The sequence below is a fragment of the Thunnus albacares genome, chromosome 1 (genome assembly GCF_914725855.1).
Source record: "Thunnus albacares chromosome 1, fThuAlb1.1, whole genome shotgun sequence".
Taxonomy (NCBI): domain Eukaryota; kingdom Metazoa; phylum Chordata; class Actinopteri; order Scombriformes; family Scombridae; genus Thunnus; species Thunnus albacares.
In genome coordinates, this window is record NC_058106.1 from 15,292,829 (window position 1) to 15,312,272 (window position 19,444).

Genomic DNA, 19,444 nt, shown 5'->3' on the forward strand with positions numbered 1-19,444 from the left:
GAGAAACTATTTTAAAGAAATAATTCAATTGAACTGTACTCGATGCTCATGCGGATTTCGACTCGAATGCGCTTTAAAAGAGCAGAGCGATTCTTTTTAATCAGTTTCTTGCCCTGCATTTTCCAGTTGCTCTTGAGTCTCAAGTGCACTCTTTTAACCTACTGGCCATCGCTGCCCCATTCAGCCCGCCGGATCATGACCTCACTCTGAACTGTGCCGGCTCACTCGTGTGTGACTAAGACTGTATGCTTTAGATCAGTTCCATTTCTGCCTGAAGAGTAGTCAGAGCAAGTCTCGAATGTCTTGTTTACGCTGTCTTTGCATGGATATGACAGCTGTGATGACAAACACTGGTTCATTCACAGCTAAGAATGTTTTTTTTTTTTTTTTTTTTAATTGCATTAAATAGGTTAACAGTTGGAAACTGATTCACTATAGAATAAAGACTTCCAGCCCTGTGTATACGTGGGAGGGTGTGCAGTTGAGAAAACACTGATTAAATACACAAGAACACTTGAAAGTGCCAATAAAGATGAGAAACAATAGAAGAGGCCAGAAAGCAGTCAAGTTAATGTTATTATAACAACTTTTCTCTGTGAGTGGTTTCAAGATAAGATAAACTTTCTGTCTGGCTTCACGTGTAATAAAACTAAAGCAACAAAGGGGACTGAAATGAATATAATCTGTTGTGATATTTGCGGTCATAAACGCCGGTGCGACCAGTTCCTATGAAACAGATTTCCCTCATAATGACTCAACTAGACCCATTCAGGATGGTAACAATGAAGCCTGGAAAAGCGGCGCATTGCACAGCCTAATTATTATTCAGCGGCAGTGCATATAAAATAGATGGATCGTAATATGCGACATGCTCCTGGAGCAAATTAGTCCCCCCCCCCCCCCCCCCGTGCACTTGTTAGTCGGGAATAATATAAAAAAAAAAAGCTTGTGTCACAACAGCGTTCCAGAGGAAAATATGTTGTTTTTGCATTCCACAGATTCTGGTAGCAGACAGTCTAATATAAACTTTGCGTCTTGGTGTTGGTTTTATCATGTAATATAGCATTTGAGATGGAGTTTCTCTGCACTCGTGTTCATTTTGAAAACGAACAAGATTGAGTTTCCAGCAGGCCTCGTCCTCGGTGCGTCTCCCGAGGGCATGTGTGGTGTCAGAGTGAAAGCCGCTGTCATATGATAAGGCTATATTGTGTTCGGTGTCCACATGTGCCTTTTTTTTTTTCCTCTATCCAAGGCCAAGTGGCATCACCTAAGGCCAGGAACAATATGCTTTTAACTGCAAATTAGAAAACGATGTGTTTTGTTTTACATCTTTGGAGGCAACTAGTTGCTAAATTAAACACAGAAATGCTGCTCCAGGGTAAACCAAAGAAAGCAGTTAAGACTAATTATCATGCCCATGCTAGCCCAGTTTGGCCCTGATGTTGAAACTAGGCTGCTGACATGCTCAGGCCAAATATTGAATATGTTCTCTGGTCCAGAACTCCAGGATTGGCCTGTTTGACTTGTGGGCCGTTCTATTATTGGATTAGAGGCCATGTTACTGTAACAGGGCCTGGGCATTCCCAGCAGGCATCGCTCTGCCTCATTGATCTATTGAACAATAGCTACATGTTCCAGTGCTCAGTCTCATTTTCCTTTTATCTCATGAGCTTTTGTGTGACTCTTAGGCCGGCAGTTTTCCCCAAATGAAATTGAATTTGGTGTGTGCGCTCACTGGTAAAATATAACCTGCTTTCCTCTTGCTCCTAGTTGCTCTCTGTCCTCCTCTGGTGTGATGTCTGTATCTGTGTCAAAGTTACTGACTCAAAAACTTCAATGCTTAACTAACACAAAATCTGCAGCTCACATTGTTTGACATCTGTTGACCTTTGTGCTTAGCTTGATGTATTTTTATCTTGTTTAGTTTGCTTGTAAGTATTGAATTAAATCTTAACAGTCAGTGTCTTCAGCATAACTGAGTAAAATCAGGATTTCACACAGTATTCAGCTGCTTATTTCCTACTCTCCTGCTTACTTTATTTTTAAGTTTATGTCTTGAAAATAAAAAGTACTGTTGGCATATCAATATAAGATCAGTGACTTGCTTCAGTGCTTCTGACCTCCTTCAGAATGAGACAAATGGTGGTCCCTTCACTTGTGCTCCTGGCTACGCTGTTGATGAAGAGTAGTACTGTATCAACTTTCCTAGCAGCCTCACCATCACAGCGTTTTTGGCAGCAGGTAGAAGTCGATCTTGGATGTGTGCTTTTTTTGTGCAGCGAATTTGATACGAGGGTAAAAACCACCTCCAGGGCTCAGCTACTTGTATGCTGTTGACTACACACTCGTTAGCTCTACTTATACGGCAGTGAAACGTATTGCTGACTTTACCTCTTATTTGGCAGCTGAACTGTCGTCTTTGGGCTCTTCATTGGGTGTTTATCTTCTGAAACGCTTGATCATACTGTCCCCGACTGATTCTTTTTTTAATGACAGTAATACCAGATGGCATAATAACAGTAGGAAGACAGGGGTTTGTCATTGTTTGATGATCTTTTTTTAAATTAAGCACAATTCTGTGAAGAATTTATTCCTGAATTTGGGGACCCTGCTACTTCAGTCCTCACTTTGAAAATCCACAACCTACAGTACAGCAGTGACTAACTAGCTTTTCCTCAAGCTCTCAACTGCATCTCATGGTCTTCATCAGCAGATGGGGATCGCTTAATTGTCACGGAGGTTACTGATTCAGTTGTCACCATGTGACCTAAGTGTGGAATGTTGATCATGTGATAGCTCCCATGTAACTCCATCTGTTGATGAAGACTCTTGAGATGTGGTTGAAAGCTCAGGAAACAGCTAGTAAGTGGACATTGAGTAATGAGTAATAATGATGCAAATAAATCATTTTGTGTAACAATAAAAATGTTCTATCATAGCATGAAGCATTTATAAACACATATTTTATGAGTCCTGGTCACCAGGTATTGTAATCTCTTATTAATTATTATTAATTCCTATCAATTATTCAACTTATACTAAAACTAATCATTTAAAAGGCCAGTCTGCTCAGATTAAAGTCACCCTGCATGACTGCTGTCGTTGGTGTGAACTACATGAAAAATGTTGCTCACAGCAGAGCGGTACTGTTGAATATTCTTTGTTATGCGAGCCTGCAGTAGATCAAAGGAGTGTAGGTGTAACTGGTGCAGTTGGGTTTAAAGTCAGGAGGAGGAGGAGGGATGCTTTCTGCTTATGTATTACAGTGTGGGAGTGTACAGTGTATTAATGACTATAGATTTGTATGTGCTCTGTCTGTGTGCGTGTGTTCCAATGCAACACTGTGTGAGGCCAGTCGGTCCCTTCTGTCTGCTTCAAGCATCTACTTTTGTTTAACTTCTAATTTCAGGAGTAAAAATTGCATTAGTTTCAAATGACAAACGACCGCAGAAGGTTGTTGATGTTGTGGAGGGTATCTCTGTTCTTAATAAAGCATGCAGGCAAAACAATGGTCAATGTGAACTGGCACTCAAGTTGCAACTGTATGATTCATCAGCCAACTATTCTCATGTAGTATTTCTGCTGGTTTTATTTGTTCCTTGCAGTGTACAATCATAAGTTGATTCCATAGTTTCACTGATTAGTCTTAATTGACCTGAAATGACTGTTAAGCCTATTTTGTTCATTTTAAAATGCCAAATCCAGGATTGGATAATGGAACTGAGTTTTATATATTGAGTTATTGGGTTAAATACATTTTCCATTCCACATTTTCCCTTTTTAATTAAGATTTGAGTATGACTAACAATATGTCATTCAGACAAAATCTTTAACAAATTTATCAAACAAAGTCATGGTTTCTCTTGAAACTACTATTTTCACTCACAGTGGTTTATCATGCTGATGCTTATTGCAGAGCAATAGTTCCCAACTTTTTTTTTGCCTTAAAATGAAGCCATGTGTGCATATGACCCCTCAGTCCAGGTTACATTAATATGTATGAGCTTCAACCAAAGAGTGATTTTCACTTCTCAGACTGTTAAATTTCATATATTTCTAGAGGGAGAGAGAGATGATTATTATATATAATATATAATTATAATGATATTTCCCAAGAAAAGACCAAAGATTATTGAACAGTATAAAAAATTAACATCATTTCCTGATCCTGATTTTTTTTTTTTTCTTTTTCTTTTCTATCCAGTCCATAATTGTATAGATGTATCCTGTGACCCTCAAGTTGGGAATAGATGGTATTAGTGCACTGATAATAACAGTACTAGTGTTTTGTGATAACTGTTGTGAAAAGATCCTCTCTTAATAAATGAAAACATTTTATAATGTGATTCCTTTGACACATTTTACACTCCCTTTCACAATAAAAATCAGGGTTATTTTTTCTAAACAGACGGTGTCTTTTGAATTGCATTAGGACCATACATGATTACTGAGGGGGTTTTGTCGCTGCTGCATGCACACCGGAGTCACATTCCCACACTGCAGCCTAATTAGTTGGTTGCACTCAAGTGTTTTGGGGCCTGTACAATCACATTTGATCTCAGCAAATCCTTTCTCATCACAGGGAAAGGAAAATGTATGATAGGATGCTTTGGTGGTAATCCAGCTTTGACAGAGACGCTGCTTTTTTCTTGATGCAGGATGAAGGAGGGATTTACTTTCATTTGTTTTTTATATGAGTGTCCGACAAACAAATAAGCTCATTATTTGTTATGCTTGATTTGTATTTAATCAGTTAAAAAGTTTGATGTTAAACAAGCTGAAAATGTTATTTTCAATGTTTGTTTATGGAATTAGTAACTCCTTATTGTAAATGCCTTGTTTGTGTGACGTTAAAGGCGCAGTGTGTAGCATTTAGTGGCATCTAGTGGTGAGGTTGTAGACCGCAACCAACTGAATACCTCCCCCCCCCCCCCCTCCCCTTCCAAGTAGTGTAGGACAAGTTAAGGAGAACCTATGGCAGCCTTGCAAAAAATGCAAAAGGCCCTCTCTAGAGCCAGTGTTTGGTTTGTCTGTTCTGGGCTTCTGTAGAAACATGGCAGTGCAACATGTCAGGCTCCGTGGAAGAGGACCATGGATGTATAATAAGAGCTGGATAGGGCGCTGCCGCTCAGCCTTGCAGCCAATTTTTCCCAGTGGCCACTTGTGGTATTGCAGCGAAAAATCCTCCTGCAGCCCAAAAAGTATTTTCCCCATAGACCACCATTGTAAAAGACTGCAAACAATTATGACTCTATTGATTTCTATTATGAACTTTTGATCCATTGAAGTTTTATATTTGTAAAACTTTCCTTGAGCCGAGAAAAGTGATTTTAAAAATCCATGACGTCATCACAATGTAAAGTCTATGGGCCGAGCGGGAACTCGTTGGTGGGGCCAGTGGGAGAAACACTACTGCGCATATTCAGTGGGCTGCACAATGTGGAAGCCAGTGGAGCCAGTGGAGCAATTCTTATAGGACTGAATGGGCGCCATTTATAATATCCATCTCTTATAATACATCCATGAAGAGGACCCACTACCTCTGTAGATATAAAGGGCTCATTCTGACATAACAAAAACACAACGATTCTTATTTTCAGTTGATTATACACTAATTTAAATATACTTATGAATATTATATTCCATTTCTGCCAAGTCAGTTCTGCTAGATGCCACTAAATTCTACACACTGCGCCTTTAAAGAAATGATAATTCAGAGGATTCACATCAGGGCTCAACATGGTTTAAGTAAGGATAAATAAAACCACAGTGTCTGACATAACCATTTTTCATATTAGGCTAAGAGGATTTTATTCCAACAGGGCTGGTATTATAATCAAGTAACATTAAACTTACAGAAATATTGCGACAATAGTCTGTACTCAGTGGTTCCCACAGCTGGGGAGAGCAGCAGGTGAGCAAACTGTCAATCACAACTGTCAATCAATGCCCACACTGCAGATATCAAAGTGACTATAAGCCTTCAAATCTTACTAACAGAGCAATAATTTCCAGCACATTTATCAGAGGGCCTGAATTTAGTGACCATAATGACTTGTTGAGAAAAGTTACTGACTAATTCTAGAGAGAAGTTGACGTTGTTTTTTTGAATGGGAAGTCAATTGGAGCCAGCATCTAGCAGCCGTCAGTGGTACTTTTAAGGTACTTCCGCTTTGGCTTCAGCCTCAAGCCCTGGTAGTTGCTGCTTTGCTCTAACTTGGTCACAATGGGTAACAAAATGTGACTGAACAGAGCAATGACAGGGCTTGTACATGATCTTTGTCTACATCCTGCCTGCACATATTTACAGCATACATTTTGACTCATAGCATTAGGACAGCTGCATGGTGAGTCAGCTGTCATCCTTTCAGCACACGTCAGATCAGGTCACATCTTTATCTGATTAGCAGGTTTACATACCAGTATCACAAATACAACAGTCGGTGTGTAGAAACTGCCCCAGAAAGAAAAAAAGATTGGGGGGCGGATTTGCAAAAGAAGGGTTATATATATTTTGAACTGTCACGGTAGACTGTAATTAAAACCATTAGTTATATCAAAAGATAATAATCCATTAAAATACTGTAAAAATCCAAAAGTGCAGATTTCAGTGCCATAAATGAGCTGTCTGGTTCCCACTCCGTAGTCCAGCTGGTGGATCCACTGATAACCACATCAACATATTATTACTTTATTATGCTCTGTCCTCATCGCTCCCTCTTATCTCTTTACTTCTTCCTGCTGTTTGCCTGACCATTCCTCAGGCTTAAAGAGGCTGAAAATGCAGCGATTACGGTCTAAAAGAGGAATTGCACAGTATTCCTCCTATGGTTCTGCATGGTGTGTTTGCAGGGGCGAAAAAAAATAACACCCATAGGTAAAAAAAACAACAAAAAAAACAGATATCTGAGGCTCCAGTCTGTGATCTAATCGTAATGGGAAAGGAGGAGGACAAAAAGATAACATACCAACTCTGAGGCTTCATATAATGATATAGAATTTGTAGTATTCCAAAAATGTGTCCATGTACTTGTAAATCACCATCAGCCCCGTCAGTGTTTCCACAAAGTCGCTTTTGTTGCTTTCATTCACTGAATTAGCTCTTGGACTTGGTCTTTTAAGGGCACTGCTGAGAGTTTTGTGGTGTCATGATCCTGCCTTTAGGAGAGGCCTCTTCATGCTGGCAAATCAAGGGAATTGCAGGTTATATCAGTTTTAGGATGCCGTTCTGTCAGGCTCTGACAGCGTGTGTGATTATATTGTACATCGTCTTTGTGAGCCAATTGTCGGAAAAGTTCTTGGCTTCGGTCCAACCACCATCAACAACAGGTTTGCGGAGGTACTTGACTGACTGAGACAGAGCCCAAAGCCATAACTGCCACAAATTTACAGGCTGCACTAAGAAGAATGGCATCAATGAAGGTAGCTATTAAGCCCAAAATAAGATCGAATTTTATTTTATTGGAAATGAAATTGAAAGGAAAAAAGGTGATGACCTGCTTCTTTGGAAGGCTGCCTAAAATGTGTTTGGTTTGTTAATTTTATATTTAAAGAAGAAGTGTTTTATAGTGCAAATAAATGCTAAACTGAGAGAAAACAGCACATTAGCATGATAGATTCTCTTCTGGCAACTTGTCATACATATTTTAAACAAGGTCTAGTTGTAAAACAACGTCTAGTTGTATTATTACCATGGTTCGACTCAGGATGCTGCAGCAGAGTGTCAACATTGTGTGCCAGACTAACACCTTCACCCCAGTGTGTGAACACATTTCACATAGGAACCAGATTCTCTGTGTGTGAGTCAGGGTCAGAAGCCAGCGGGAAAGATGAGGGGGGCTGCCTGTGTACTTCAGCCGTGGCCAGGACTGACCTCTCAACTTTGACCCTGGACACAGAGGGGCACTGTGCTACTATCGCACCCAGACAGGAGGTGCTCTGTTAGGGAGGTCACCGCTTTCTTCTCCTTCTTCCTGCATTTAATCTTTGTGAATCACAGCAGTGTTGGCTCTCGCCATTTCTTTGGTAAATTATAGATTTCTGTAATATATATAAAACACAGGTTTACTAACTTCAAGATTGTTATGGTGGCGGTTCTGTTGAATCTGTTGTTCAGGGTGTTTTAGTGATGTAACTGTAGATTTTATAAGCAGTAAGAGAATATGGGGCATGCTGGTAGTTTAACAGAGTTGGACCCATGCTGACTTTACATTTGGAGGATAATAATCTGGAAATTGCTTTGCTGCCTCTGTATATGTGAAGATGATGATGTTTGTTTGGGCTCATTTTGATGTTCTTTGTCACAGCAAGAGGAAAACAGAGCTAAGTTTTTAGAAATGTAATGTTTTCAGCAGTGGTTGGCAGGACTGCAACTAACAGTTATTTTCACTATTGATTAATGTGTTGATTATTTTTCTTGATTAATTGTTTGGTCTATAAAATGGTGAAAAAGTGTCGATTACTGTTTCCCGAAGCCCAAGATGGCGTCAGAAAATGTCTTGTTTTGTACTGACCAACAGTCCACAACACAAAAATATTTAGTTTACCGTCATAGACTAAAGATACCAGAAAATATTCACATTTTAGAAGCTTGAATCAGATAATTTGGACTTTTTTTTACTTAAAAAGGACTCAAAACGATTAATCGAATAGTTGGAAACTAATCGATTTAATCGTTGCAGCTCTAGTGGTTGGTTTTTGACCCACCTAATACACTGGAAAAAAATAAATCTGTGCAGATATAAATGTAAACGGGGTCTTTGGAAAAACAAAGTAGTTCCCACTTCAAGTAACTAATATGGAAATGTTCAAAATTAAGTAGGTTTCAATTAAAGATAATCATTTAAAATTCTTAAAGTTAAGTAGATCATACACTCAAATGAGGAATGCTTAAATTAAGTTGACTTGAAAATAAATTTTTTACATAAAAAAAAAATTTAGTTTATACAAAGATTAGTCTTGCTTGAGCAACATGATAATCTGATACAAAAAGTTGCCTTCATTTTTTGAAGTAGATCAAGCAGGATATTATTATCAGTGTATGAAAGAAGAGGAGGATTGCCTGTTTAATTCTAGATGTTGTGGTTGTAGCTTTGTTTCTTTATTTTACCTTTTAAATTCTCCTGCCCAAATATTCTCTTAGACATTCTTTTTGTCCCCAGCCAGGACCAGATGGGCCGATTTTTAAAAATGTGATAATGTAGTCTGAAGCATAACAATGGCCTCACTATGCATAAATTAACACTTTCTTCACATTCATAAAATTTCATTGTTTACGACAGTGCAAGGCAAAGTGTGTGTGTGTGTGTGTGTCCCAACAGCCACAAGAAAGTAGACGTGTGAAGTGAGAACCAGTTTTAGGTTGTGCTTTCTTTTTCTTTTTTTTGTTTCGTGGGAAAGTAAAAAAGATGTTACCCGTTATATCAAGCATAGCAGTAATGCCAGGGTATTCACATTCCAAAATCATTATTATCTAAACTATGAGTATAAAAAGTGTGTATTGCCTTCTTTATAACTAGAGAGAATTCCTTCTTCTCCTCTAACATCTGGCTCATTTATCATGGTCAATGAGTGTTGTCACTGTGCTCAAGTTTTGTATTTTCTGGACTTGTGCCACGCAATAAACCCAACCTCTCCCTCTCTGTGCTTCCGTATGCAGGTGTAGCTGCAGCCCCCGCCCCCACCGCCCGCCAAGATGGTGGTGTTGTCGCTGAAAATCTGCGTTCGCCAATGCAACGTAGTGAAGACCATGCAGTTTGAGCCCTCCACAGCCATCTACGATGCCTGTAGGATCATCAGAGAGAGGGTTCCTGAGGCTCAAACCGGACAGGGTGAGAATGATAAAATAATGACATTCGGATTGCGCCACATACATAGGTGTGGCCTGAATAAAGCAGCTTGTTGGCACTGATCAGTCAGGAGTCTTCAAAGGTAAAGAAGGAGACTTTCACAGCTCTGGCAAAGATGAGAACAGCAGACCAAAATATATTGGGTGTGACAATTCAAATAGTTTAAATACAATAATTTAAAGCTGTATTCAAGTCAGAATTGTGCAAGTCAAATCTCACTTGGCACGTTAATATGTCAATTCAAATGTTTTGAGGATGGATGTGGTGCTGTCAACATGGGAACAAAACATTATAGATTTAAGAGCAGTAAAATCTGTGTGCAGATTTACTATTCAAGTACTATCATGATTCCTCAGATTCCCTTCCTTTCTGTCTGATAAACTCATGCCAGAATCAGACTACTCAACACTTTTGTCTTTTTTTTTCCTTCCAAGAATATTTTTATGATAATTTTTCCATCATATAGATTTGAAAAGCACATAAAAATCAGAATTTGGCAGGAAAAAACAAAACAACAACGCTTCCCTCCAATTTCCCTCACTTTCTTGCTACTTTTCTATCTTTTTAGATACATCTAAATATTTATATAAATATTTTTAAAAAATCATTGTCAACAACATTGACATCAACAAAATATTTATAAAAATAAATAAGAAAGCTAAGTAAATAACAACTGTTTCACCCCTTATAAGGTTAATATATCTTCTATGGTATAGCATTACATTTACATTCAAACATGACCTAATACTTCTGAGATAGCCACTGTGTCTGTGATTAGGTCATCATGGAGTCACAGATTCTTGCTGTAACTTGGCCGACAGACATGGCAGCCCACCTGTTGAGCCCATATCAATCATGCCGTCTTTTACAACCTGCCATATGACTCCTTGTTGCAACATCACGTATACAGATGTGCATGAAGAGCGCTCTGTGCTCCTGTGGGCAGAACATGTCGTAGAAGTTGTCAAATTAGGCAAGAAGATGGGAACATTTTTGTCCTTCACTACGACACACTACGCAGGGTAAAATGAGCTATTGTTGCACCTGACACTTATTTCCCAGCACCCCATGTCTATCAGGTCAGGCCATTATTGAGCTGATATCATGTAGGCTGATAGCAGCATAAAAAATAACTTGCATCACAATAGTCTCTAAAATGTTGCTGTTTCTTCTCACTGCTGCAGCTTCGGACTACGGTCTGTTTCTGTCTGATGAAGACCCCAGAAAAGGCATCTGGCTGGAGTCTGGCAGGACTCTGGACTACTACATGCTCCGCAACGGGGTAAATATATAAACCTGTTGAACCCAACACACACACACAAACACACACATACAGTATATACACACACAAACACACACACACATATATTTATATAGACAATCAAACACTCTATGACTGTTACCATGGAGTGAGTGTTTATCCTGAGCAGTGTGTGGCAAAGGTTAAAGTGAGCACTTGAAGAATAACAATAACGTACATACACACACACACACACACACACACTCTCACCGGGTTACACCGAGAACTATGTGTGACTGAAACCCTGGAGGGAGATGTGTGAATAACATTGACCCGGACAAACACATCAACAGCACACGTTGGAGCTCAATGTGCGCAACTGACACAAACACACAGACACACACACACACACTCTCAGGTTCATATTCTGAGCACATTTGCATTTATATCCAGATCATGTGTATAGTAACCTGAGACCTAGCATGCTTGAATCCAGATGTTCTAATAGCACAGTGTTAATTGATGGGGTCAAGTGCAATATAATGATATTTTTTTTATTTGAATACATCAGAACAAAGACAGTGTACAATATACATTATAGACAAGTCATACGGAGGAGTACAAATGAGTAAAAAACAGTGAAGAAAAAGAGAAAATAAACGCAGAGGATAAAAGTGGATGTCTAGAAAATCAGAACTTAAAAGTGAGTTTTAAAGATGTGCTTTCAGCCATCTGTAGACTTTTTTTTTTCCAGCTTGTTTCAAAGTGTCTGATCCCTGCTGCCAAAGGCTCTACCAACTCCATACATCTGTGGGTTTTTAGTTTTGCAGCTCTAAATGGTTTCTCCTCTTCAAATCCACCAAAGGCAACCCAGGTAGAAGGCATGACTGTGACCAATTATTCTGAACCAAATCTCTCCTCATTGTTGTGATTGGAAGGGAGCAGCGGGCTGTGATAGGCAGCCGTTAAATGAGGTTTTCTGGCCTATATTCTCCCCTCTCACCATGCAACCTCGGTGCATTTGATCATTTTTCTCAGTGGTTACTTTCAGTCTCTCTCTCTCTCTCTCTGTCTCTCTTTCATTTAATTCCTGAATTCCTGTCTTTTTGATTCTTCTTTTTGGTTCTCGGTTGCTTTCTTTCCTGAGCAGGACATCCTTGAATACAAGAAGAAGCAGAGGCCCCAGAAAATCAAAATGTTGGATGGGGCTGTTAAAACCATCATGGTCGACGACTCCAAAACAGTGGGAGAGCTGCTTGTGACTATATGCAGTAGAATAGGTACAGTAATTTAGATGGACGCCGTGTAGGTCTTAAACTGTCACTCGTCCTTCATTGGGTATTTAAAACATATACACAAAAATTTGATCTAAACATGTAAAATCTGACGAGGATGTTTTTCTCTTTCGATTTACAGGCATCACCAACTATGAGGAATACTCTCTGATCCAGGAGACGGTGGAGGAGAAGAAAGAGGAAGGGATGGGTACGCTGAAGAAAGACAGGACACTGCTACGTGACGAGAGGAAGATGGAGAAGCTGAAAGCCAAACTACACACAGACGACGACTGTGAGTTCAGTGCAGAAGTGCAGTAGAATTACATGTGACCTGATGGCGTAGTTGATGGCGCTCATTTGTTTCTCATTAAAGCATCTGTGCTTAAAAACAACTGCACATCTGCCCTGATTGGTGTGTTGATTTTCCCCTCTTAACAAAAACGTATTGCTCTTTAAACATAAAAAATATTTTTCAGCACACGGTGACCATTCAATAACAATTTTAATAGTTGCGTGTGAAATCTACCATCAGATTAGCCCTTTGCTTTCCCATCTTGCATCCATTTCTCCTCAATGTGCTCAGACCCAAAGACCATCTGATATACACCAGTATATCTCATCTTGAATTTATCTTTTTTTAAGCATACTTGGCATTTTTGACAGCACAGAGAGTGTTTCTTTTGATAACACAGCAATATATCTGGAACCTATTACATTAGATACAAATGTAATACGATGTCATACACCTGTCCTTTATAACATTATGCAGTTCACAGTAATGTTAGAGCAAAATCCAAACTGTAAAGTCTAGGGAACTCTATGCATAGCTTAGAAAGGATCTAAAAAAAATTGCCAGTCAGATCATAGTCTAGTACATAGAGCACACTGTGAATGTTGCCACCAGAAAATGAATAAGGGCTGTTTGGAATGGATTACTCCGGTTATGAATTCTTACAAATCCACAGATACCTTTATCACATTCTTATTGTTCTCGTCGGTCTTTGCTGTAACCACACATATTGGAAAATAACCCTGTAAATAAAACTAAAGTGTAGGTTATTTGTCTACCTTTTATAGAAGCGACTGGTATAATTTAATCCCTGTGCCTGTATTTTGTGTTGTCAGTGAATTGGTTGGACCACAGCAGAACATTCAGAGAGCAGGGCGTGGACGAGAACGAGACCCTTCTGCTCAGGCGCAAGTTCTTCTACTCGGACCAGAACGTGGATTCTCGAGACCCCGTCCAGCTCAACCTGCTTTACGTACAGGTCTGACTCTCACTCTGCCACGTTAATGCCTCTGTTTGTTTTTCTAAAAACTTCTCTTTATTCACTTTCTAGTAAAACTAACTAATGACTCTTGTAGCAGCAGAAGCACTGTGGTACAATTTTTTTGCCTCAAGCCGAATCAGATACGTCTAGTAGAGTCAACGGCACATCATCATTCCAACCAGTTCTAACATACATACGTTCGTCTGAAGTCTCCCCTCCTCCTTCTACATAAGAATGTACAAACCAGACGATATACTGTGTCATTTTTTCCCATAGTCCCCTAATGGCTACAAGCAGCTATCAAAATGTGCAGTGACAGATGGCTTGTGAATTGAGAAATGCATGGTTGATCCTCATTAAATATCAAACCAGAGCACCAGTAGGTTTTGACTCATTTCTGTATGAAGAGGAGCAGTGGTGGAAGAAGTACTCAGATCATTTACTTAAGTAAAAGTACCAATACAACAATATAAAAATACTCCATTACAAGTAAAAGTCCTGCATGAAAAACATAAATGAAAAACACATAATGAGTATTAGCAGCAAAATGTACCAGTATTAAAGTAAAAGTGGTGGTTTGGTCCCTCTGACTGATATATTATTATATATGACATCATTAGATTATTAATACTGAAGCATCAGTGTTAGAGCAGCATGTTACTGTTGTAGCTGCTGGAGGTGGAGCTAGTTTCAACTACTTTATATACAGTTGTGTATATACCATTGTGTCAGATCTTAATCTTAAAATGAATCTTAAGATTTGTGTCAAATCTTAATCTGAAAAGCAACTAAAGCCGTCAAATAAATTTAGTGGACTAGAAAGTACAATATTTCCCTCTGAAATGTAGTGGAAGTATATAGAAGTATAAAGTAGCAGAAAAAGGAAGTACAAGTACCTCAAAATGGTTTTTAAGTACAAATCTTGAGTAAATGTACTTAGTTACTTTCCACCACTGAAGAGGAGTAAGAGTTCACAGAAGAAAATGCAAGTGCAAGCCAAGATTAAGCTAAATTCTTCTAGGTGTTTATAACTAATGGAAGGTTTCATTTGTCTTTCAGGCCAGAGATGACATCCTGAACGGTTCTCACCCTGTATCATTTGACAAGGCCTGTGAGTTTGGAGGCATTCAGGCCCAGATCCAGTTTGGACCTCATATAGAGCACAAACACAAACCTGGATTCTTAGAGTAAGCATCTAACCCACAAGCAGATCTCCCAGTGGTGCAACATGTCATTTCACATTGACTAGTGCAGCATTTTCAAGTAAACAAAATCACTCACAAAACAGAAATAAAACAAGCTGTGAGTCATCCCAAGACCTTCTGCTTGCAAAATGTGTTTTGTTCCTTCATTTTAAACCTGTTCCAGAAGTAAATAATGAATTTTCACTGGATTCTTCTCAGACATTTAGTGTAGAACTCATTTGATTAGAATAAAGTGGACTAAAAGTAAAAAAAAATCCCAAACAAAAAAACCCAGTCCTCCATGGAAGTACTGATAGAAATATTTGTGTTCATATTATAAATCCTGCCTTGGCAGTGTATGAAACTGAGATTTCTTGAGAGTTTTAAGGCTGTAACAGAAAATTGAAGAACTCATACTTTTTATATGAAGTTCAGCCTCTTTCTGTTTTTCATTTTTTTCCTAGCCTGAAGGAGTTTCTACCCAAAGAATATATAAAGCAGCGAGGAGCTGAGAAGAAAGTATTCCAGGTGCTGTCATGGTTTCTCTCTTAATAAATGCAGATATTGATTTTTTTTTTTTTTTTTTTTTTTTTTTTTTTTTGATTTGAACTTATTTAACAATTGTGCACCAAACGTCCAGACAGCTGAATACATGTTTGACCTACTTACAGGAACACAATCACTGTGGAGAGATGACGGAGATTGAAGCAAAAGTGAAATATGTGAAACTTGCAAGGTCTCTGCGGACATATGGAGTATCTTTCTTCCTGGTCAAAGTAAGTTGAACGTTTATTTCTGTGATTTTTTTTTTTACAAAAATACAACATTTTTATCAAGTACCACTGCACCATTTTATTCAAGAGATCTTCTGCTCTCAAAGTAAAAAAAACCTAGCCTGGAGTTCTTCTCTCCTCGTTTTTAAATTGAATTATTTAAAGTAGGAGAGGCTTTTGAGATTTTGGAATAACTTGGACATGTAGTTTGAGCTTTTTATCTCTTGAGTGTGAAATCTTGTCCCTGGGCTTGGTGTTAACTGGATGAGGGAGTTGAAGGGATCTACCCAGCAGGTGGGGTAATTGTTCGGGGTCCACCTGAACTTTCAAAGCTTTTCATGTCACCCAAACAAAAGAAAGATCCTGCTGGCTATTTCCTATATACACACTACAAAAAAATACTAGAAACAAGACAAACATTATGTAATATAATAAAATTAACAAGTATTAGGCAAAAACAATCTTTATTCTTAATATAACTGTAATAAACAATGACACTTTAACGTTACGAGACTGCACAGAAGAATCTGAAAATACTCATCTGGAATTGCCTACAAAGAACAAAAGAGTACACGTTTTGCACCTGTGCATGATAATATAACTGCTCCCTCAAAGCCTTATTTGCAAAATTAAAATAGTTTTTCTTTTGTTATATAAATTATACTTTTACCCTGCTCTTTGAGATGATCTCATAATGAATTCAGAGTAGACTGCATATCATTGGTGAGCGTAACCATTTTCAAGCATTATTTAGATGAAATACAAAACCATTTTCACTCTTCAAATATGGAAACAGAAATAGAAACAAAAGCATACGAGGGAAGAGACCCCAAGGGATACATCTCTATCTTTTTCTCAGCTATTCACTAACACACACATACAAACACAGGCGTGCGCACACACTCGCCAGCAGCACCTCGTCTGCTGGGAGTTCAGCGTTTACCTGGAAGAAAACCAAATGTTGCCTGTGCAGCCGAGTGTGGCGCTGAGATTATTTCAGAGCGAGAGGGAGGAAGTGGAGTGAATGAAGGAGACATCGTGCAGGCAAACCTCGGGACACTTAACTCTCCCAAATAGTCTGACTGCCAGTGGATGCCTGCTGATAGGAGCAATTTGCTGATTTCCAGTTGTACTACCAGTGGAGCTGCTATACCCAGAGTGACAGATAACACACATCTTTTGTTGCCAAGACTAACTGCATAAAGACATTGGAACTGTCCACGTCTGCATCGATAAATTGCTTTCCAGTTGTCACCTCTTTCTGACTCTGCTGCTGAGCTCTCATAGAAAATGAGATCATTTCCGGTAATTGCTTGAAATAAAGGTTGCTTGTGCTGACTCTGCCAGGCAGCTTCTGGCTTTTCATCAGTAGCTTTCAGCGCCAGAGGATAAGGGCAAAGATGAAGTATTAAAAAAAAAAAACCCAAAACAGTCCCTATTAGATTGGAGCTCACCTCATCAAGTCTTCATTTACGGTAGCTCACACATCCCAAAGTCCTGTAAGTCCACACCGCACCCTGCTTTTTATTCCTTTTTAAGCATAAGACACACAAATCTTAAACCATTATGCACCTCCTGGTCTTGGATCTGCTTTCCCCTTGATCCATTTGACATCTTATCTTCTCACCTCTGTCGTTTCGGTCATCCTTGAGTATAATCCAGTGGAGCAGAAACATCTTAAAAATAACGCAGGAAAAAAACAAAAAAACGCAGCCTATAGTCCCTAAACCATAACCCCTGGAGGCCCCAGAGAGTTTACAGGCCCTCCAGGACATTTACACAACTCACCTCTTTGCCCTCACGTCACAGCCCATCACGTTCTGTCCATCTGCTCACGGACTGCAGCTCCTGCAGAGACGTTTGCTCTTTCCATGCTAGAGAGAGAGAGAAAAAAGACGTCTGTGGGCTCAGAGAGAGTCTGACATTAGAGGTTTAGTGAATACTGTGGAGTTTGAGAGTTGTTGACAGGCAGACAAAGACATGGATTAAGACACAACATTTTAATTACTAACTGGGAAAAGTTGGGTTTTCTTATTGGTTAGACAGATGAATACCCATCTTGGCGGATCAGTGTGACAGCAAAATGAGAGTTTCATGCTGTTAGGCCTGTGTGTTTAATTTTTGTGTCTTGAATTGTTAATCTGTCCTGTTCTCCAAATGCAATGAGTAGGCAAATTAAACAAAATTAATGTGGGCAAAAATTGCTCGCTGAAGGGAATGAAATGGACATTTAAATGGTTTGTTTGCATCATGGGTTATTTTTTTCTGTAGGTTTATCGCCTGATTTCATTCACTCAATCAGCCTTCATTCATACAGGGTGGTCCAATGAGAGTTAACTCTCTTTTGCATGAGTGCCCTGTACTGTAAACACAAGCTCATGAAAGCAGAGACGCTACAAGTTATAAATTATTATAAATACATACAATACGAATACAATTAAAAGACCAAATGACATTAAAACACACAAGGCTTCAATGGAGGTACAGATTGAAAGGATGAAAGCAGACATCAAAACAGTAATAAATAATGAAACACAACATGTGGCTTTTGTAAACCTACAGTGAGACAACCTGCAGGGACAAGTATTGTCAGTGTAGGATTTGATTAATATTTTTTAAAACAGGTAAAAGACTTCAAGTGAAATCATTTGTTCTGTTAAATTAATTTCATCTAAGTATAATGGCTTTTTTTGCTCTGTTCTTTCAAGGTTCATTCAAGTCCAGTCATGTGAAGCAGTTGGCTTCCTTTCCTTTACTGCATAAGTGATGAGAGATACAAAGACTAAGCTCTATAAATATTTAGCAAAGAATGCAGGGAAAGTCAACTCAAGTCAGTACAGTGATGCTTTGTCAAACTAAATTTTGGTACTAATATGACTGTGAAATGAACTAGTCGCTGCCCATTTAGGGTGTAGGATGTTCAGTGTAAGGCACACTAAAGGAGACAAAGATTTGTGTCATCTTGTCAAGAATATTACTTTTTTTTTTTTTAACTTAATACCTGTTTTTGTCACTGAATAATCAACCACAGAAATTGTTGGGTTGTCCTTGATAATTATGGCTGCAGGACGTTGTAATTGTTAGAGATTCTTTATAATATGATGCTTTCAGTTAAGAGAAGGAAACTGGCAAGTTCAGGATTACCAAGTGCCTTTGGTCTGTGGTCCGGTTTAATTCAGTGTTTGTTTAGCGTGAAGTTTTCTGCTTAATGTCAGGGTATTTGTCAGGTTTGGAAAGTTTTTGAGGATTAAATAAAGTGTATGTTTTTGCAGGAAAAGATGAAGAGTAAGAACAAGCTGGTACCGCGGCTCCTGGGGATCACCAAAGAGTCTGTGATGAGAGTGGATGAGAAGACCAAAGATGTGGTTCAGGAGTGGCCACTCACCACAGTGAAGAGGTGGGCGGCGTCACCCAAGAGCTTCACCCTGGTAAGACTTGCATGCTCTTACAAAGCATCCACAGAATTACAACAACAGCAATGATTTAATGTGAAAACCTGCAACGTTTGGCTGGACGCTGGTCTCGCCTCAGACTACAAGTTAGTGTGAAAATTTTAGGTCTCTCTGAAGAGTTTCTTTCACAAGAATACACAATGTTTGGGTACTGCTGGCTTTGTTCTTGCATCCATTTTATCTTTTATTCAATCTGCCCAAACTAGGCAGTCTAACTCTAGTTGTAAATAAGTACGACAGGCTCCCAGTAAAACCAACTGTTCCGCAGTGGCCATAAAACAATCGCTGCAGTGCTCAGTCTGCCTGTCCTTTCATTCCTCCGTGCACTTCTGTTATTGAACAGACTCTTTTGTCTTCCCTGTCAATATTCCTCTTTTGTGTCAGCACCCGCAGTCAATG

At 39.0% G+C, this 19,444-nt stretch overlaps 1 protein-coding gene across 3 annotated transcripts in view; it reads left to right on the forward strand.

The window, feature by feature from the left end:
* The window catches only part of tln2a (talin 2a), a 96,009-nt gene that overhangs the window by 32,374 nt on the left and 44,191 nt on the right, over positions 1-19,444 (forward strand). For all 3 annotated transcript variants that reach the window (XM_044345606.1, XM_044345623.1, XM_044345614.1), the window contains exons 3-11: positions 9,659-9,830; positions 11,033-11,130; positions 12,239-12,368; positions 12,505-12,657; positions 13,491-13,633; positions 14,696-14,823; positions 15,285-15,348; positions 15,492-15,596; positions 18,866-19,021. In XM_044345606.1, coding sequence (XP_044201541.1) covers positions 9,695-9,830; positions 11,033-11,130; positions 12,239-12,368; positions 12,505-12,657; positions 13,491-13,633; positions 14,696-14,823; positions 15,285-15,348; positions 15,492-15,596; positions 18,866-19,021 — 1,113 coding nt within the window. In that variant the 5' untranslated portion in view covers positions 9,659-9,694. The remainder of the gene's footprint in view (positions 1-9,658; positions 9,831-11,032; positions 11,131-12,238; positions 12,369-12,504; positions 12,658-13,490; positions 13,634-14,695; positions 14,824-15,284; positions 15,349-15,491; positions 15,597-18,865; positions 19,022-19,444) is intronic.